We start from the raw sequence: 21,099 nt of genomic DNA, 5'->3' as shown, positions 1-21,099 counted from the left end.
TTGACTTGATCTTGAAGGCAGTTCAAAACCTGCCTCTTTGTAACACCAAATGTACCAGGTAAATGAATCTATACTGCTTTCAGATGTCACCAGCTCTGCCCGGATATCAGTGACCCTGCAGCTGTCACATCGGCCTCAGGGGCTTCGACCTTGAGCCCTGGACCCCCCCACCCCCCAGACACCGGCCTTCGCGTTGGCGGCGTGGCCGTGACCCCCACACCCGGCGGGAGTGCGCGCTGGTCCCCAACTCACTTCAGGTGCATTTCTTCCTGTAACTCCAATTTAAGACGGTCGGTGCTCACATCGTTGAAGTTGTCGCCTCTTCCTTCCAACATAGCGTCAGTTCAGAGGCCACCCACGCCCTCCCCTCACACAGCTGACACTAGACCTGAGGGGACACTCAGAAGCCGGGTGAGGGGAAGATCTCACAGCCGTTGTCGGGGGAACGGCCTCGCTCTCGGCCAGGCTCCTTGTAACGTCACAGGGCGGCGCTTGTAACGTCACAGGGCGGCGCCGTCAGGCTGGGTCTCTCAGTGGTTCACAGGTGTTAGAGGGCCAGTACTGGAAGTTTCGAATTGAATTGTTTAAACAGAACGTGATGTAGTGGCATGTTAGACGGATAGGGTGTTTAGTGTCCAAAAGAACAATCCTGGGTTGTGGGCCAAAGATAATTGGCAGCATTGTGAGGCATCAATTCAATTAAATACAATTGAAGGCTTATTTTGTACAAAGTGATGTGTAAGATACCAAGTACGTGCACTGGCTTCAAAGAATCTAGTTTAACTGAAAAGTGCAAAAGAACTCTCCTCACAGGATGTCAATATCACATGGTATGGCAAATTTAGTACTCCTAACTTCTGTGCCCAACCTGAGGCAGGTTGTGGGGAGCGAGGTGCTGGTCACCTCTCAGACATTCACCAGTGTCTGTTCTGTCTTGGTGGCTCCCCTTCTGGTCCTTAGCCACTGTTCTTAGTTCTCTCATAGATTGGGGAGGTGGGGTGAGAGTGAGCTGGATGTTAGAGAGATCGTCACATATTTTCCCAAATCTGATTCACACATAAATCATAGCTTTTGAAATGTCAAAATCTAAGAACTGATGGGTTTATTCTCTAGTTTGTCTATAGAACTCCTGCTCCTTTGGGTCAGGAGAGTCAGAAATGCTCTCTGCCTCTAATGCTGCTTCCAGCATCACTACACGCTTCCATCTTCATGTAAAAACCCACTCCTCTGATACGCCATCTTGGGTGTAACACCATCCACTTTTCCCCTTGCTTCACCCAGACTTACTAGTCACAACCTGTCTACTGACTGACTAAAAAGGTAATCCTTCCACTGTCAATCTTTCTTCACCCTTCAGTTTGCAACTCCCAGCACTTTAATTTCCACCCCACTTCCACAGTTACAGACTGAATACTGTCATCAGTGTGGTTTTAGTTCAAAAGCCTTAATTTAAAAACTGCTGTTGATCTGAAACGGCAACCCACAAACAAGTGAACAGAGTAGAATGAAGTGAAAGGGACAAGTAGGTTTCTGTTGCTGACCTGTGCTCTAAGATAATTTTTTAAACTCCAGGCTCCATTAATTGTCATTCCATTTCTTAAATAAGGCAGAGACTGACTGAAGGCTATTTACTAATTCGACTTTATTTCCATTTCAACTAGAACATTATCCTTGGCCCTAGGAAAAGGCTCTGATTCTGTGTTCCTGAAATACAAGCCCATGAATACATCTGAGGCCAAGTAAATCAAAGACAGTTTATTCACAAAGTGCACTCTTTAGCTTCAAATAAAGTCTAATAAAGTAAATAGCAATTGGAGATTCAGAAATATCAGAAAGGACTATAGTATGAAAACCAATGCCAAATTTTTTAAAATCAAGAAACAAAAGTAAAATGCCATTAGCTATTTTTATAACATGTTTGTAGCTTACAGGTCTGTGAATATCCTGTCTTCTGCCAAAGTGGACACCATTATGCCATTCACGATGGATAAATGCCTAAAGTCTTCACATTCTTTACCTGAATTATGAATAAAATCTTTCTAATAATTTAATTCATTGGCTTTTTGGTATATACAATTTTAACGACTGAATCCCAAAATAAAAATTATTTACCGTACATTAACTCAACTGTTTATATTTTAGTTTTCACTAAATTTTAGCCTTTTGGAAAAACTTACAGTAGAAGTGATTACATTTTTGTCCAACTGAACTGATAATAATCACTTTGTATTGTTACAATACCAACCACAGTCCGAAATTTCCTAGGCTCCTAATAGATCAGTAACAGTATAAATCTAGAAGACTTAATTCTAGAAGACTTAAAAATCTGTTTGTAATCATTTAAAATCAAAAAGACTGTCCCATTTACTAACAAAGAGATAAACTACCAAATAATTTTTATAGAAACTCATTTTAATTTTCATGATTAGTCTATTCCTTGTTTTGAAAAAGTCTTTTAAATGTTATGCAAGAATTCTTTTCATTTAGGATCACAGTTTTTGTTTAGCTTACATACTGACAATTCTGACAAGCACCCTAAAAAAAAGTCCACAATTAGTGCAAAAAGAGGAAACAACATTTTAAGTCATTCCTTCCCAGTACACATAGAACTAAGGTTACTAAGTGCCAATTTTATGTATATGTGAATATAATATAATGATTTCCTACTTCACTTTCTGAAAGACAGCAAATACAAAAATAGTTTAACATTAGGTTTAATGAGGTTTATAGCACATCTATTATTAGTCTTATTTTAACTGCAAAAATATTTTAGCCACATTTAGAAAAAAATAAATTCACAGAGAATGTTAACTATATTTCTAAAGATCAGATGCAAGAATACTGATTCTTTTCCACAGAAGTAGAATACATGACATAAAGCTTATGAAATAGTCACTTTGTAGGAATGAATACATTTTAAAAATCCTGGTTAACCTGTGAGGATTATCACATTAGCCTATTTAACAAAACTGCATCCGTCTATAAGGCTTTGGTATAGGCAATGCATAGCACTTCCATCACTTATCTTTCTTCTTTGCCCCGTTCTTCTCTGGCCCCTCTTTCTGCTCATCTTTCTCCCCTTTCAGGTTTGCACTTGCTCCTCCTCCTGGATTTTCCCCCTTAGAATTATCAATGATTTTATAGTCCTCAAGCAGTGTGTGTCCTGTTTGTTTTGCAGTTTTCTTCACCATTGCTTTGATGCCAATGTTGTCAATATTATAGGCAGTTACACCAACATTGATGGCAGAATCTACTGCGTTGTGTGTAGCTTCTCCTGCAGTATGCCCATATCTTTAAAAGAAAGATTAGAGAAAGCACAACAAAATTACAAATACAAATCAAAGTTTTCTGAATTTTAGTGTTAAATAGCTCACATGATTAGTATGTTATCCTTAGAAGCAAAATCAAAGATTATGTTTCAATTTAATGAATAATGTAAAACACAGTAAAGAATAAAATCACACTGTGCACACACTCTATTTTCTCCTTCAGTAAAAATACTACGAAAATAAACTGAGGCTGAGATTAATGCAATGAAGACTGTTTATGCTGAGTGTAAATTTTAATAAAGGTTGTTAATCAGTCATTATTTCCTGTTTTGTCTCTTTCTGGAAATATGAGAGAATTTTAACTGAAACAACTATCAGTTCAGTCGCTCAGTCGTGTCCGACTCTTTGCGACCGCATGAATCGCAGCTCGCCAGGCCTCCCTGTCCATCACCAACTCCCGGAGTTTACCCAAACTCATGTCCATCGAGTCAGTGATGCCATCCAGCCATCTCATCCTCTGTCGTCCCCTTCTCCTACTGCCCCCAATCCCTCCCAGCATCAGAGTCTTTCCCAATGAGTCAACTCTTTGCATGAGGTGGCCAAAGTATTGGAGTTTCAGCTTTAGCATCATTCCTTCCAAAGAAATCCCAGGGCTGATCTCCTTTAGAATGGACTGGTTGGATCTCCTTGCAGTCCAAGGGACTCTCAAGAGTCTTCTCCAACACTACAGTTCAAAAGCATCAATTCTTCAGTGTTCAGTTTTCTTCACGGTCCAACTCTCACATCCATACATGACCACAGGAAAAACCATAGCCTTGACTAGACGGACTTTGTTGGCAAAGTAATGTCTCTGCTTTTGAATAAGCTATCTGGGTTGGTCATAACTTTTCTTCCAAGGAGTCTTTTAATTTCATGGCTACAATCACCATCTGCAGTGATTTTGGAGCCCAAAAAAATAAAGTCTGACACTGTTTCCCCATCTATCTGCCATGAAGTAATGGGACCAGATGCCATGATCTTCATTTTCTGAGTGTTGAGCTTTAAGCCCACTTTTTCACTCTCCACTTTCACTTTCATCAGGAGGCTTTTTAGTTCCTCTTCACTTTCTGCCATAAGGGTGGTGTCATCTCCATATCTGAGGTTATTGATATTTCTCCCGGAAATCTTGATTCCAGCTTGTGCTTCTTCCAGCCCAGTGTTTCTCATGATGTACTCTGCATATAAGTTAAATAAACAGGGTGACAATATACAGCCTTGACGAACTCCTTTTCCTATTTGGAACCAATCTGTTGTTCCATGTCCAGTTCTAACTGTTGCTTCCTGACCTACATATAGGTTTCTCAAGAGGCAGGTCAGGTGGTCTGGCATTCCCATCTCTTTCAGAATTTTCCACAGTTTATTGTGATCCACACAGTCAAAGGCTTTGGCATGGTCAATAAAGCAGAAATAGATGCTTTTCTGGAACTCTCTTGCTTTTTCCATGATCCAGTGGATGTTGGCAATTTGATCTCTGGTCCTCTGCCTTTTCTAAAACCAGCTTGAACATCTGGAAGTTCACGGTTCACGTATTGCTGAAGCCTGACTTGGAGAATTTTGAGCATTACTTTACTAGCGGGTGAGATGAGTGCAATTGTGCGGTAGTTTGAGCATTCTCTGGCATTGCCTTTCTTTGGGACTGGAATAAAAACTGACCTTTTCCAGTCCTGTGGCCACTGCTGAGTTTTCCAAATTTGCTGGCATGTTGAGTGCAGCACTTTCACAGCATCATCTTTCAGGATTTGAAAGAGCTCAGCTGGAATTCCATCACCTCCACTAGCTTTGTTCGTAGTGATGCTTTCTAAGGCCAACTTGACTTCACATTCCAGGATGTCTGGCTCTCGGTCAGTGATCACACCATCGTGATTATATGGGTCATGAAGATCTTTTTTGTACAGTTCTTCTGTGTATTCTGGCCACCTCTTCTTAGTATCTTCTGCTTCTGTTAGGTCCATACCATTTTTGTCCTTTATCGAGCCCATCTTTGCATGAAATGTTCCTTTGGTATCTCTAATTTTCTTGAAGAGATCTCTAGTTTTTCCCATTCTGTTGTTTTCCTCTATTTCCTTGCATTGATAGCTGAAGAAAGCTTTCTTATCTCTCCTTGCTATTCTTTGGAACTCTGCATTCAGATGGGTGTATCTTTCCTTTTCTCCTTTGCTTTTCGCTTCTCTTCTTTTCACAGCTATTTGTAAGGCCTCTTCAGACAGCCATTTTGCTTTTTTGCATTTCTTTTTCATGGGAATGGTCTTGATCCCTGTCTCTTATACAATGTCACAAACCTCTGTCCATAGTTCTTCAGGCACTCTATTAGATCTAGTCCCTTAAATCTATTTCTCACTTCCACTGTATAATATAAGGGATTTGATTTAGGTCATACCTGAATGGTCTAGTGGTTTTCCCTACCTTCTTCAATTTCAGTCTGAATTTGGCAATAAGGAATTCATGATGTGAGCCACAGTCAGCTCCCGGTCTTACAACTATAGGTCACTATAAATGGTTTTGAGTTCTAACTTAGACTCTAGTTAAGCCTTTCAAACTACTGGAATCTGAGTTTGTCTCTAAACAGAGATTCTACAACTTTCTCTCTCACTCCACTCCACACTACTGCAGACTCAATGGCCTTCCTGCTGTTCTTTGAACCCACCAAGCACACATGTAGTGGCCCTATGACCTTCGTACTGGCTGGTATCCACTTAAGACTACTCTCACCACAGGTATCCACATGGCTAACTGCCTCACCTTCTTCAAGTCAGGTATAATCCTCTTAGCATTTAACCTATTTTAATTGCCTCATCCCACAGCCAATCAATCCTCCCTTAACAGCTCTTTCTTCTCTAACTTAATGCCTGTTTCTTCTATGGAACTGACTCACTGGAAAAGACCCTGATGCTGCAAAAGATTGCAGGTAGGAAAAGGGGATGACAGAGAATGAAATGGCTGGATGGCATCACCAACTCAATGAACAGGAGTTTGAGCAAGCTCTGGAAGCTGGTGATGGAAAGGGAAAACTGGCATGCTACAGTCACAAAGAGTCGGACATGACTGAGCGACTGAACTGACAACTACAGAACAACTTTCTAAACACCAAAGCAAAAACCCCCACTGTTTTTGTTTTGCTTGTTTGTCTCACTAGAATATAAACCCCATTATAAAAGGATCTCTTTGCTTTGTTCATTAATGTATCTTAAGTACTTAGAACAGTGCCTAATACCTAATATTTGTTGAATGAATAAAATAAGTAAGCCCTGCCCTAGCCATCTAAGAGCTTCCTGGGTTCTCAAGTAGAGCAAAGGACTGGGGAAATTGTAAAACATCACACAAAGCAGTTACTTCTGACCATAATCAATACAATTGATGGTGTTTAATACCATTTCCATAAGAAAATACAACTTGAGGCGTATACAAGGACACTAAACCTTATTCTACTTTGTTTTACTCTTTACCTTTTTCTAAGTACTAGGCTTTAAAATCTTTTCCTGTCCATAGGTTTCCCCAAATAGAGGACTGCTTAAACAACAAACAAGAACAAAGAGGCAAAATTCTACAGTCTTTTTTTCCAGAACATTCTGAAGTTTCCTAGATGCTTTGTGACCAGTATCTGGACATTTTTTCTTACACTGGATCAGATCTCCAAATTAACAAGTCCTCTATTAGTATCAGTCTGGCCTTCTGTGGTTTGCGATCCTACTGGTTTATTCATGTTTTTTGTTTTTTTTCAACTTCAGTGCTGGAAATATGCAATAATCTTATAATGCTTCTGAATATTCCATTCACAATGTTAGAGCACAGCAGAGCCTACAATCTGTCAAACCTTATGTCTATACCACTCTTGACTGGGGTTTTCACAACAGTTACCCAATGGAAAAGCTCCTGACTGCTTTTTGCCAGTCCCTGCTGCTTTGCAACCCCTCGGAATTCCACAGAATTGCTGATGTTGCAAAAGACATGGGGCTTTCTCACAGTCAATTACGCCCCGGTCACAAATACAGTCATCATGTGGCAATGGCTCAGGCTCAATGAGAAGAAAGGGGCGGAGGCAGTTTCAGCACTGGAAGGGTGCCCCAAACTCCTGGTTGAGCAGGTCCCTCTCAGGGCTTCTCTCTCCAGGCCTGGGTTAACTGCAGTCAAGTGACATGATGACTGAAGAATGTGGCCATATTAGTGTTTGGAGAAAACTACTAAACTGGGAGTCAGAAAATGAAGATTCTAATATCAAATGGGCCAACAGTTAGCCATGTGACCCAGGTGAAGTCCCCACCTCTCTGTACCTCATAAAATTTCCTCTCCTTTATGAGATGTGTATGTGAAAGCACTTTGAAAATTCCATAGGACTAAATATATTTTTAAAGACCCTACAGAACAGTTTTTCAGAAGTTGTGTTTATTTTTTAAATATCTTCTCACTCATCACCTCTGCTTCCCAACATGCCCAGGAGCCAGGATTCCTGGCAGACATCCCTTTCTCCTCTCTTGCCTTAATAATTCTTCAGTTCTTCTCTTTATTCAGACTCAAACTACACCGTTAAAGACTCCTAGAAAGCCTATCTCTGGCCAAAAAAAAAAAAGCTTGTTTTTTATTCTTCCTTTTAAAAAAGTTAACTATAATTAGCTAATTGAATTACATCTTACATACTGAATACTACCAATTTAAGAACAATAAAAAATGAATATAAAGAATGTTCTAAATAAGTCAATGCGATTCAGATGTCAATTTGAATGACACTTTTCAGGAATTTCTCCAGTGCATTCAGTAACATATAGCAAAATAGCACCCTGGCAGTGATTCCAGATTTCACTCATTATAGCAAAATTTCATCACAACTTTCTAATAAATCTGCCTAAAATTCAATTTACACGCAACCTTCAAAGTTATTCTTAGAAATATTAACCTTAAATATTTAAAACAGAAATAGCTTCTTAATAGTTCTCAAACACAGATGGGTTACAAGCAACCTTATAGGTGAAGCTAAGGAGTTTAAACTTTATCTTGAAATCAGTAGGAAGGGTATGACCAAATTTGTATTTCAGAAGGATCTATCACAGGTTGCATTGTGAACTGTAAGGGTTTAACACTGAGGACCAGTTAGGAAACAAGTTTTGAGCTGGATGAAAAATGATGAAAATATATTCTAAGGTAATGCTAATGAGGCTGGAGCTAAAGGGATCAATTAAAAAAAAAAAAACCTGTGGATTGAATGGGTGCAGTGGTATGCAGTTGGGATGTATGAGCCTATAGATTAAAAGTTAAGAGGAAATATAGATCTAAGAGCTGCTGAGATATAGGTGATAATTGTGGCCATAGATGTGTGTGTGTGTGTATATATATATATATGATATCCACAAAGAGCAGAAAAGGGAGTACAGAGTAAAACCATACACAAAACCAATATTTAAGAAATGGGTGTGGAAGACAACCACCCTAAGAAGTATCTGTAAGACAAAACTGAAAGGTGGGAAAAGACAATACTGTTAGGAGATGTGTAAACAGCTGACCCACCAGTCTCAATAAGTATTAAATCTTGGATAAAATCAATTAGGAAGAAAGGCTACAGTAAGCATGTGATTTGACTTTATCCACACACACACACACACACACAAAAAACCCTGTGGAAAAAAATCTTAAGACGTAAGAAAGACACGTCTTTCAACCTACAGGTAACTCAAAATGTAAGGCTAACATGGCACACATCAAAATCTGAAGCCAAAATGATAGAATTAATGATGGGTCAAAATCAAAATCAACGAAGTACAATTAAGCCAGAATAAATGTAAAGTTTTATTTAGGTACAAATATCAACCGTCTAAAAATAAGGCAAAGGTTCAGATTGTAAAGCAATTATAATTCAGTTAAGAAAAACAAGTTTGATATGGGTCAATAAAGTAACAGCTACTATAAAGACATACCCTTTGTCTTCTATTCCATATTTATCACATGCTAAATATGACCAAAACAAGGGAGACAACCCCACTGTATTCAATCTGGTTACAATACCTCTAGAATATTAGATTCAAGTCTGGGTTCCATATTTTGAGAACATTCGTGAAGGAAAGATCTGGAAACCATACTATATATGGAATTGTTAAACTGGGAGTATTTAGTAGAAAAGAAAAAATAAGCAAAATACATAATGACCATATTTAAATATTTGTACAGTTACCATATTGAAAAGACCAAGACTGATCCTATACAACTCCTGAGTAGATGTGATATAGAGTTTTATGGATAATATGACATCTGCTAAAGGGGATAACCTCAAATGGATTTGAATTTGTCCCTTCACCCAGTGAAAATTTAAGGGAAACTTTAATTAAAATTTACTAAATAAACCAGTTAAATACTAGACCTTAAAAGAGTTAATTTGCTACAGGAAAATATTTTTACTAAGCTTATTCTTCACAAATATATGTTCTTTTTTTTTTTTTTTTTTTATAATTTTTTAATTTTTTTTTTTTTTTTTTAAATTTCAGGTATACACGTGCTCCCCATCCTGAACCCTTAGAACAAATATATGTTCTAAGATAAAATATTACTGAGGGGGAAACAAAAATGTACCTAACTTACTAAAGTTATATTATTTTCCTCTAAACAATTTAAAGTGGAAAAAAGGAACTTAAAGGTGAAAGTTAGAAGCTATGTAGAAGAGTGATGAATTATTTAGCAGACACTATACTGCAATCAGGTATAGTAGGTTAAAAGTTACTCAATTGCTTTTTCCTTATTCCTGTAGGTCTTCTTGCTCCTAAATCTATATAACAAAAGTAGTAATATAACTGACAAAAATAAAGTATTAACAAATCTTTCTTATACATTTACCTCAAAAAATTAGGAGTGTATTTAATTATATAGGTCATTGGTAAGTCATTCATAATGAATGAACACAGTCCTGAATTAGAATCAAAACCATAAAAGGCATGGAGAATATACTTATCTAATACAACCTGCCTTTAAATATACCTAAATTAAAAAAATAATAATTCTTTGTATTTGCTTATACTACAAGAAACTTGATATGGAAATTTATGTAACATATTTTTCTCTTAGGCATAGTGCAAATAATTAAGGCAGATTTGAAACAACTACTTGGGAGAGTAATTTCTCATAGGCAATAAGAATACACATGTTCAAAAAATAATAAGTTTTCTTCATTATACCATCATCAGTGGATTAGAGTAGAAAAATACAAATGTTACATCTGTATCAAATAGCTTTCATAGTCTAAATAGGTATAAATTCATAAATATAAACAAATATAAATTTATGTCAATTATGGAGAACTAAAATTCTTCAGTGATAAATATCACTGAATTATTACTGGTTTAATACCTGCAGTTTCTTCCCCTAAAAAGCAATTTCTACTTCTGGGCAAGATTATTCATAAGGGAGAAACTAGTATTACTTGGACAAAACCTGTTATTTCCACTGTCCTTCCTGTCTTTCCAAGTTTCTAATTAAGTTCCTGCTAACACTAAGGTATCCTGATAATTGGAATTACAAATCTAATTAACTAAATCCTCACCTGCTTCTTTTCTGAAAAAAAGAACTGAATCTTTGGAGGAAAGGATAAAACTAGCAATATACACCATAACAGAAATAAATTAGCTCCAAATCACAGTAAAAATACTCTAATATCACATTAAGTTCTCCTCACTAAGGACAAAAAATACAAAATCTACACTAAAACCTTGTACTTCCTAGTTGGGTAAACTTCAAACTTTTTAAAAGACTCAACTTAATTCAAGTACTCAGGTACATTTTTTTTTTTTTTAAGGAGTAGGAAATGGACAAATCTAATAAAGCACTTCCTACTTACTCATGTGACCACCTATTTACCCAAGCTAGCACATAATAATCTAAAAATAATCCACTTTTGGTCTAAAAGACACTTCTGACTTTCTCCTGTGCTTGCAACAAAAAAAGAAACCATTTTTCTAATGATGACTAATCCATCAAAGTAACCTAAAAGGCGTAACAAAAAGAGTATTAGATTAGAGGTCAATGCCAAGAGTAGCAAGAAGTCAGCTGGGAGACTTGGGTTTTACATTTCCATCAAAATTTCAGATCTACTCTGCATCTGCTTTTCCAAATCCTCTGGTAAAACTGACACTCCTTGATGACAGGCCATGTTACTTTTACTCAAAGGTATGTTTGCCCCGGACTGAGCAGACCAAACCAACTTAGGCTGGAAATTAAGTTAGTAATTTACTAGTTAGCTAATTTACTATGATGGGAGGGAGTCTAAACGTACTGATGTAGTGCTGGAAAAGAATTCCAGATACTAAACTCACACAGATATCCCGTCAAGGGGAGTGGTGGCCCGGCACTGTTCCCTGACACTGCACGACAAAGACCTGGCTTATATCTCAGCTCTACCCCTTACTAGGGTCCAATTCTTAACCAGGTATTTAATGTTCTATGCTCTTGGTTTCTTCATCTATAAAATGGAGATAACAGCATTAAAAATTAAACACTACATATGAAAAGCAGTGAACACAATGTCTGATGCAGAAGTATGAACTCAAATGCTGTCAGTGAGTAAATAATTAACACATATAACCAAGAGCTGAGAACACGATTTTTTCTTCTAAATAAACATTAACTATTAAGCTCTAAACAAACTCAAAGTTAAAAAAGGCAACTCAAGTCCTTCGTACTAAATTTGAGTTTAGCCTTCTAGTACTTATAAAGACAGAATAAAAAGCTAAAATCCTGTTTTTAAGTCTCATCTTTAACACCACTTATCAGATGAGCTTGGATGAATAATTCAGTTCTATGTTTGTTCATTTCTTAATGGCATGTCTTATACCATCTGTCTGTTCCAATACACATGCACAGTGGTACATTCAAATAAGATGTGAAAATTTAATATTCTTCGTATATAGAAGGGACTAGTACTAACAAAGTGTAATACTTAAAATATAATTCAAGTTTTCCCCACCAAAATCACAGATAAATAAACACCACTCACAAGAACATGAAGGCATATAGAAACTCCAGGCATTAAAAATAATATGAATCTATTCTTTCCATTAATGATGAACAAATATAACAATTAGTAATACAAGGCAAAGTCACAGTAATACTATTGATTTCTAGAATCTTTACTCTTCTCCCTATTTAGAAATAGCAAGTGAAAAAAACTGTTTACCAGATATTTAATCAAAAATAGATATACAATCATTTTAATTGTCCCCAGAGTTAAACAAATGCTATGAGATCTCATTATTAAAATGATAAAATTCAACTTACTTGTATCTGACAGTTTGTACAGTTTCTGCTGAAACATTGTTAACAATGCATTTAGCTGCACATTCCAATCCTTGCCAGACAGTTGAGAATCCTGAAAATACAATCAAAGGTAAATAAAACCAACCCTTGGCAAACAGACCTTCCTAAGTTTTCAGAGTTTTATGTTACCTTGAACACTACTTGCTGCTACAACCATAGCGCCATCCAGGGTAGACTTTCCATTTCGGTCTTTTTTAAGAGATTCTGGAACAAGTTTGCTTCCGTGCTTCTTGACGTGTGGAGCTAATTCCTTTCCAACACAATTTGCCACAGTACAAACTCCATCAACTAATATAACCATTTAAAAGAAAAAAAAAACTTAGAAAAACATGTATTTTTCCCTTGATTTTACCATTCTCATTAAGCAAAATTTTTTCATGAGTAACTAAAGTTGTTTCATTGTACAATGTTACCATTCCTATTTAAAAAGGATGAAAACAAGGCTGGTTATTTTTTTAAACAAAGGCTATTGTTTGGTTTAAGGATGTGTTTGCAAAGCTTCAGTTCAGTTCAGTTCAGTTTAGTCGCTCAGTCGTGTCTGACTCTTTGTGACCCCATGAATCTCAGCACTCCAGGCCTCCCTGTCCATCACCAACTGTGAGTCTTAAATATAATGTTTCATCATTTTGCTTAGAAGAGAATCATTCACCTCTTCTATTTAAATGCAAGACTGGTAGATCCAACTATCATGTTTTCCAGCTAAGCGAATTTGTACTTTTTCTCCCTATCAGCAAATACTCAACTGAAATAGTAATTAAGTATTTAAGTGTATATGAAAGTAACACACCAAAAATCTGATTCAAATGCAGTGACTTGTCCTTGAAAGCATGTGTCATACTCCAGGATGGTAGATACACTTGGCAAATACATTCCCTTTCAAAGGCACAGATGCTCCCCTCTCCAACCCATCAAAATAACCTTTAACCAGTGCTTCTCAAGCTTTAATAAGCAAGTAAGAATCACTGAGACATCCTGTGAACTGGAAATACCCAATCAGTATGTGTGTCAGTGCCTGACATACTTCTAAGGCTTTCAGGTCGGTGCTGCTGGTCTACAGATCCCACCACAAGTAGCAACATAAAGCTTCTTTGTCCGAATTCTTTACCCTCAAAGTTAAACCATCTAAATGAGATTAGATTAATGGACTAAAAGAAAATTTTTAATGTAAGTAAAAAGTAGTAAAGGAATCTAAAGTCACTTTACCCAGAAACTGACTGACTTTGGCTGCTCCTCCAGTCGCCTGCTTTGCCATATAAAGTCCCTTGGTCACAGCTGGACTAACTTCCACAGGCTTTTCTTCTGGTTGAATTCGTTCTCGAAGTTTAGACGCTCCTTTCTGGATGGCTTTGCCAGTAAACTCAGCACCTTTGACCAAACCCCAACTCACCCAGGAAGCACCTTTTAAAAGGAAAAATAACTGGATAAAATTAGGACTGATTATCTGGGTTAGATCCCTGGGTTGGGAAGATCCCCTGGAGAAGGAAAAGGCTACCCATTCCAGTTTTCTGGCCTGGAGAATTCCATGGACTGTACAGTCCATGGGGTCACAAAGAATTGGACACAACTAACTTTCACTTTCATACTTTCATTGTATACATTTAATACCTATACCAAGATTAAGAGGGGATTTCCAAGGGGAAAGGAAAATAACTTATTTTACGTTCACAGTTATTCTGAAAGCTTGGGGTTTCTTGAAGCTTTTCACTACCAATTCTCCCAAGAGTAAAAAAAGAAAAATAAACCAAGAAGAACTTACACCAATATGACAATATGTAACATTCAAAGAGATCAGTTCTATTTTTAAGTATTTATAAACTGATCATTTAAAACCAGAATATAAAATAGTATCTTTCCAAGTATTCTCTAATGGGACCCACCCAAAAGCTTCACATCATAAGCGAAAAAAGTTATCATTACTGTCATACCTGACAAAATGTTGTGAGCCACTTTCTCACTCCATTCAGGTAACTCCTTTGCTTTTTCTTCTGAAACTGGCTCACAGGGTACAATGTGACTCAGATTAACTTCTTCACTTGAAGTTCCTTTGGTCTAAATGGTAAAAATGTTTCAAGAAGTGAAAATAATAAAAACTAAGATGAAGGAAAACCATAAGCATTTTGTAATAAAATATTAAGCCAATAAATACTAATGAATGAAAATATTTCTAGCCAACCTAATTATTAGTACATTTTAGTACATAAAACACAATACCCATAACCACCATGAAGCTGAAAACTGTTCTGGTCTTATGTTAGGTCCCACTGGTAAGTAAGATTTAAATACCAACATACTTCCAATACAGCATTTATTAGATTATATTTAAATTGACTTTTTTCTTTCCTTGACTAGACCGAGTTCCTTCAGAGGGCTATCATTCCCCTAAATACCCATACGCATACAGTCTTCGGTAAGGTTAAAAGATGTGTTAAATAACTCAATCAGTAATAAAGAATGCATCCAAATGAACTGGTTTTGACAGACTTCCAGTAAAAGCAAATAAAAATACATAAACACAGAATCTGCCATTCCATTTGAATGGAAACAAGAAACATAGAAATACTTGCTAATTCAATGGCTAGGGCCAACACTCAAAATTTCAAAGCTAAATTTATTTTTTCATTCTAAATACTTAGCAGCAGGCTAACTCAGACCTCATAATATTATAAAACAACTTGAAACTCAAATTTAACCCAACAGAAATACAACCTGATTTAAAATATAAAACATTAAAAACAAAAACTCCTACATGTGGGGGAAAGCCACTCATAAATAAAACCTAAAGACAAAATGAACAAAATACTTGCAAGTTCTATCTTTGACAATGGGCCAATGTCCATAATATATAAAGAGTTCTTAGAAATTGAGAAGGACTGGCAACCCAGTACTAAAAATGGACATGACTAGACATCACAGAGAAAGGATATGACTAGACACCACACAGAAAACAAAATTCGAGTTACCCTTATACATCTGCTCAATTTTACTCACAAAAAGAGCAATGCAAATTAATATATTCCAGTATATTTCTCTCACCATTGCACTGCCAAAATACAGAAAGAGCAACCATCCACTCTGCTAGCAGGCTGTGGGGAGACAGGTGTTCATGTACCCCTAGTACCATCTGAACTGTGTAATCCTTAGGAAGGGTAATGTAGCAAGATCTACCAAAATCACAAATGCATTTATCTGTTGACACAGTAACCCCACCTCTAAGAAATTGATGAATTACCTACAGATGTATGAATCAATAGCTCTACAAAGTTATTCACTGATGCATTGTTTGTAATAGCAAACAACCACACCAAATACCCCTCAATAAGAGGCTGATTAAATAAACTGTGATCTATTCATACAATGAAATACAACGTAAAAAAGACCAAGTTCTGGGACACTCTATATGATGCCACCTTTTATATAAGAAAGAGAGAGAAATAATAACAGATTTTGTTTGCTTTTATCTACTTCAAAAAACCCAGAAAATAAACAGAAGACACTAATAAAATTACCTACAATGGCAGAAGGAAAGGTGTAGATAGGGATGAAGGTGGAAGTAAAGCTTTTCGAAGATATCTACCATCTTATGTAATTTGATATTTTTTAATCAAAGAATTAAATTTTAAAAAATGAACTTCTAACTTCCATTTTGAATGCCCATGTCCTCATAAAGCTGTCTAAGATGCTCAACATAACCCACAGTGACAGTTGGTGTGTAAAAGTACAATATTCATGTGACATTCATTAATTCCAAAGACAATTACCAAGCACTTAAGAGTTATAACAATAAACAATGCCAAATTGTTTACTATTCAATGCTCACACAACGGTACTTTCCTTCTTCACAGGTTTGCTTACTTCACCTCAGGACTTATCTCAGCCATAATGCCCCCCGGAAGGAGCCTCCTCAATTGCTTCCCACACCACACATCTTCTTGGAAGGCACAACCGAGTCTTCTGTACAACTTGTGTACTTTCATCTAACCATCATGTTGGGCAGAAATTCTCTCTTTGCTAATCTATCCTCTACACTAGATGGTAAATATTTGAGATGAGGAATTTAAACTTTTTTCTATTATGTTCAGTTTTCTCAGTTTAGTTCAGTCGCTCAGTCGTGTCCGACTCTTTTGCCAACCCGTGAATCGCAGCACACCAGGCCTCCCTGTCCATCCCCAACTCCCGGAGTTCACCCAAACTCATGTGCATCGAGTTGGTGATGCCATCCAGCCATCTCATCCTCTATCGTCCCCTTCTCCTTCTGCTCCCACCCCTCCCAGCAGCTTTCTAGCACTCAATAAATACTTACTGACCTCTAATCCAAATTCAACATTTGGTACACAACACAGAATCTAAGAAATGAAAGAAAAAATGCTAAATATGTATTTTTAAAAGGCCATTTTCTCTGTTCTGCTGACTACATGAAGAAATAAGGAACTGAATAAAAATGGCAGTATAAGGAAAAGTATATCTAGACCCAAGATCTTGGTGTATACAGGAAGGTAGAAGATAATACAAAACAAAAAAGCATATGCATCATTAATGTGAATATAAAAATCTTTCCAATAGTTGAAAAAGATGTATCCTCCAAACACAGACTATTGTTTAAGACAGTTTAAATAAATACTTGGAAAGGGAAACATTAACACTGGTTCTAATTACTTTAACCAGTGATCACTCTGTGGTCTGGAAGTTGCTCTGCTTTAGTAAATGGGGATCTTATAAATAAACTGGTGAAAGGTACCTTTAGGCTAGAACACACCCTCATACCTTGTTGATTTTTCACTCACTTTACTTACCTTTTTCCCTCGTTTTCCCTTCTGACGCACATCTTTACTGCTTGGGTCCAACTGTCTCACGTCAGTGCCACTGGCTTCCTTCAACTGGTCAGAGGCAGATCCTGATATTCCAGGGATCTGGAATTCATTTTCTCCTTCTGCCCGGTCCCAGTTGGTCTAGGAATAAAGGACTCAGTTTAGTTCAAATTCACATTTCTTCTAAGCTATGGTGCATCATGCTGCAGTAATATACTTATTCAAATGACAGTGTTTTACAACTACTTTTGCTAGTCTTTCTCTATATTTTTGTCTCATTATCAAATCTCAAACCTTTTTGAGTTCTCTGGTTCACGGGGATAGGGCCTAAAGTAAATTTCAAAAAACAAAAAGGTATGCAAGATAAACTTACAGCAGTTGCTGGTGTAAGTGATCACAAAATCAGATGCAAATACATTTGAATTTAATTAAACAATAAATGTTTCAGGAAACACATATAGGACTAAATGAGTTTAAAGGAACTCATATCCAGTTTAATTACTCTGCATTGTTGGAAGGCTGCTTTTGTTTTTTCACTTCTGCACTCAACACTGAAGGTAATCTGCTTACATACACTTTGCTGAATGAATGCTTAAGAGTAAAGACAAGTCAAAAGTACAGCGAGTAACTAAGCTTTTCTTTACTGCTGGAGCTCTAGGACAATACAGAAAACTAAAAATAACATGCAACCGAAAAATAAAACTGAACAGAGGACATAAACAACTAAACTAAAGGTCAGTTTAATTTCTTGCCTAGAGCTTGGTAATACAGGTCAAATGAATGTAGGGGTGAAGAGAATAACAGCTCCATAAAGTCTGGATTACTTAAAAATGTCACTGTCTTCAGCTAGGAAACAGCAAAGCTTAGATTTGAACCCACACCCATTTGACCACAGTGCTGTCTTTGTAAACTCTCCTGAGCATATTGAGGCTACACACACTTCCGTACGGGGGTCAAAAGTTTTGTTGGCATAGCTTAAATATGTGGCATTTTAGTTCATACTGATCATCAGGTCACTCTCATATACTGTTCTTACAATCTAATGCTGAGATGACTCTCTGACCTATCTCTTACCTGGTGATCTGCTCCCATCATCTTTGCCCTTAAATGTTTGATATAGGTATGGACTGAAGGTGTATTCTACTTTCTGAGATAAAAGGAACAAATCTTTCATAACTGGACTCAAAACTATTCTGTGAAATCCTCCCTGACCTCCTTTCACTTTTTTCCATTATCGATTACACTATACTATTGTTATTTGACAGACTATTAACATGTTCAAGAATAGAAGCTATTATATATGTATTTTTATAGCCCCCTCTGTTCTTCCTTACCATTCCATCATTTAACACAGAACCAGGTTAAATAATGAATTCTAAATATCTGTTGATTGAAGGAGAAAATAAAAGGTTTTCTATATATACTATTATGTATATATTACCCAGGCTATCAATCTTCTTCAACCTCTAATAACTGTCAATATGCACAATCAAAAATGGTTTCCTCCCTTGTCCTACATTAGGATGGGCAAGAACAGCTAAAGAAAACATCCCCATTATACTCTATTTCAACTTCCTAAAACAGATCAGTATTGGGCAGAGAAAATGGGTTAAATGAGGCAAGTTCACAGGATGACCAACCACTTTTTAAATCACATTTTGCCTTCGTTCATCATAAGAACAAAGACAATTTCCTGAGACAAAACCTGTTCCTCAAGACATACCCCTAAAACATCTAACACTATCCATCTGCTAATGCTGAAATTAACTTCCCTGGTGGCTCAGACAGTAAAGCGTATGCCTGCAACGTGGGAGACCCTAGTTCAATCCCTGGGTCAGGAAGATCCCCTGGAAAAGGAAATGGTAACCCACTCTAGTACTCTTACCTGGAAAATTCCATGGAACGAGGAGCCTGGTAGGCTACAGTCCATGGCGTCGTAAAGAGTCAGACACAACTGAGCAACTTCACTATCAATGCTGAAATTACCTCCACTTCACCATTGAGTCCCATTTTGGGGCTCTTTCAGCCCAGTTTTCCAACCGAGAAGACAGTGGTCATAACAAGAGCTAATACCACACTACTTGCTAGCACTGATGTAAGTGTCTTAAGGCATTAACTTTTAATCTTCATCATAGCCCAATAAAGTGGATGTTATTATCTTTATTTTATGATAAAGAAACTAAAGTATAGGGAACATCAACATTCAGGTAACTTTCAGTTATAGATCAACTTGAATTAGACAGCTATTAAGTGCAAGAGTTCAAATTCAAATCGAGACAATTTGATTTCGGAGACCACAATAATCATTATTTACAGCCAATTCCCAACGTGTATTAAATATTTGTGAACACACAAGCAAATTATATACTATTTCCTACTGATCAAACTGGAGCTTATTACAATTTCTTTGAAAGCAGGAGTGATTACGTTAAAGTAGGTTTTCATCCTGAAGGTGGCACACAAGTTACCTGGAGCCGAAGGTCAGACATTTGTCTTAATAGATCCTCGAAGAGTTCTCTGTCATCTTCTGGTAATTCAGATGACAAGACGACCCCCACAAAGCATCCCGATGCTTGTAACATCGTATCAGGAAACATGTAGGCACCTACAGTACATTTAAGAACTGGAGACCTATCAGGAACTAGAGGATACAACCAGTCACAAACCTGAAAGGATTAATTAAAAACAAATCAATTAACAAAGTTTTCACTGAGGTTTTAAATATTGTTTGATTAGCAAATACACACTTTAAGGTTTGAAATGCATTTTATAAGGCTTTGTAGAACCATCAGCATCAACAAACCCCCAATAAAAATAAATCATTTGCTAGCCTGATTCCCCTGCAAAACACAGGAACTGTGCTAAAAATCTTACTACTCCTCTAATTTAACAGTCTTAAAACCAGTGCCCTGAAATAGCCCACTGTTAACCGATAATGAGTCTAGCTCTAAAGAAATAATAGTCAAAGTAAATTAAGCTTTTCTTTATTATTAAACATCTCTTTGCGGAAACTAAATAAAATCAAACTGTTCCTAAGTACTCCACATGTATTTACTGATTTAATCCTCAAAACAATTCCATGAAGTTGGTTAGTGTCATTTTAACCACAAGAAAAATGAGGCACTGAGAGGTTAATTAAGTTGCTCAGAGTCAACAACTAAAAAGTGAAGCTAGGGTTTAAACACGTGCTATCTGCCACTGGAGAAGCTAAACAATTATTTTAATTAGAAACACAGTTGTTTGTTTGTTTGTTTTTACTAAGTCCAACCTGATCTGATAGAGCAAGAATACTAAGTTACATTTATGGATTTACTATCTATTTTGAAGTTAAACCAAAAGCTGCCCGGCAACATCATACGGGGAGGTCAGATTATCAACTAAGACTTAAACTCACCTCCTAGAGATCTAAATTCAGAAGAAATTAAGTTTAAATCAGAACATCCAAATGTATTAATTTCCATTATTCTTTCAGTGACCAGAATATAATTTTTCCCCTCACCAAGACATTTTCTAATATTAAGAAACTTGGAAGAACAATTGATTATTATCAAATATTATGTGATGTATATGAGTCAAAGAGATGAAAGGTTTCATATAAACAATGGAAAATTCTGGTATACTATCACATCTCTGACCAACAGAATACAAATATGTAGAGATCAAGCATGCAAGTCTGACTCTTTCCTAGAAAAGTGCTTAAC

At 36.7% G+C, this 21,099-nt stretch overlaps 2 protein-coding genes across 7 annotated transcripts in view; both read right to left on the bottom strand.

The window, feature by feature from the left end:
• CCDC169 (coiled-coil domain containing 169) overlaps window positions 1-988 on the bottom strand; it is a 31,580-nt gene extending 30,592 nt beyond the window's left edge. Inside the window, 1 exon segment of the mRNA XM_027557420.1 lies at window positions 253-988. Within this exon segment, the coding sequence (XP_027413221.1) occupies window positions 253-335 (83 nt within the window). The 5' untranslated portion in view covers window positions 336-988.
• Window positions 989-1,618: 630 nt separating this feature from the next.
• Window positions 1,619-21,099, bottom strand: part of SPART (spartin) — a 31,887-nt gene continuing 12,406 nt past the window's right edge. For 3 of the 6 annotated variants that reach the window (XM_027557415.1, XM_027557413.1, XM_027557417.1), the window contains 8 exons: window positions 19,867-20,064; window positions 17,384-17,539; window positions 16,898-16,936; window positions 14,519-14,642; window positions 13,797-13,991; window positions 12,723-12,881; window positions 12,555-12,645; window positions 1,619-3,291 (listed from right to left, as the gene is read on the bottom strand). In XM_027557415.1, the coding sequence (XP_027413216.1) occupies window positions 3,018-3,291; window positions 12,555-12,645; window positions 12,723-12,881; window positions 13,797-13,991; window positions 14,519-14,642; window positions 16,898-16,936; window positions 17,384-17,539; window positions 19,867-20,064 (1,236 nt within the window). In that variant the 3' untranslated portion in view covers window positions 1,619-3,017. The remainder of the gene's footprint in view (window positions 3,292-12,554; window positions 12,646-12,722; window positions 12,882-13,796; window positions 13,992-14,518; window positions 14,643-16,897; window positions 16,937-17,383; window positions 17,540-19,866; window positions 20,065-21,099) is intronic. The other 3 variants (XM_027557419.1, XM_027557418.1, XM_027557416.1) reach the window with 1 other exon arrangement.

Source organism: Bos indicus x Bos taurus, chromosome 12, assembly GCF_003369695.1.
Source record: "Bos indicus x Bos taurus breed Angus x Brahman F1 hybrid chromosome 12, Bos_hybrid_MaternalHap_v2.0, whole genome shotgun sequence".
NCBI lineage: Eukaryota > Metazoa > Chordata > Mammalia > Artiodactyla > Bovidae > Bos > Bos indicus x Bos taurus.
The sequence above is the reverse complement of the archived record's forward strand: the minus strand, read 5'-3'. Positions and strand labels throughout refer to the sequence as shown.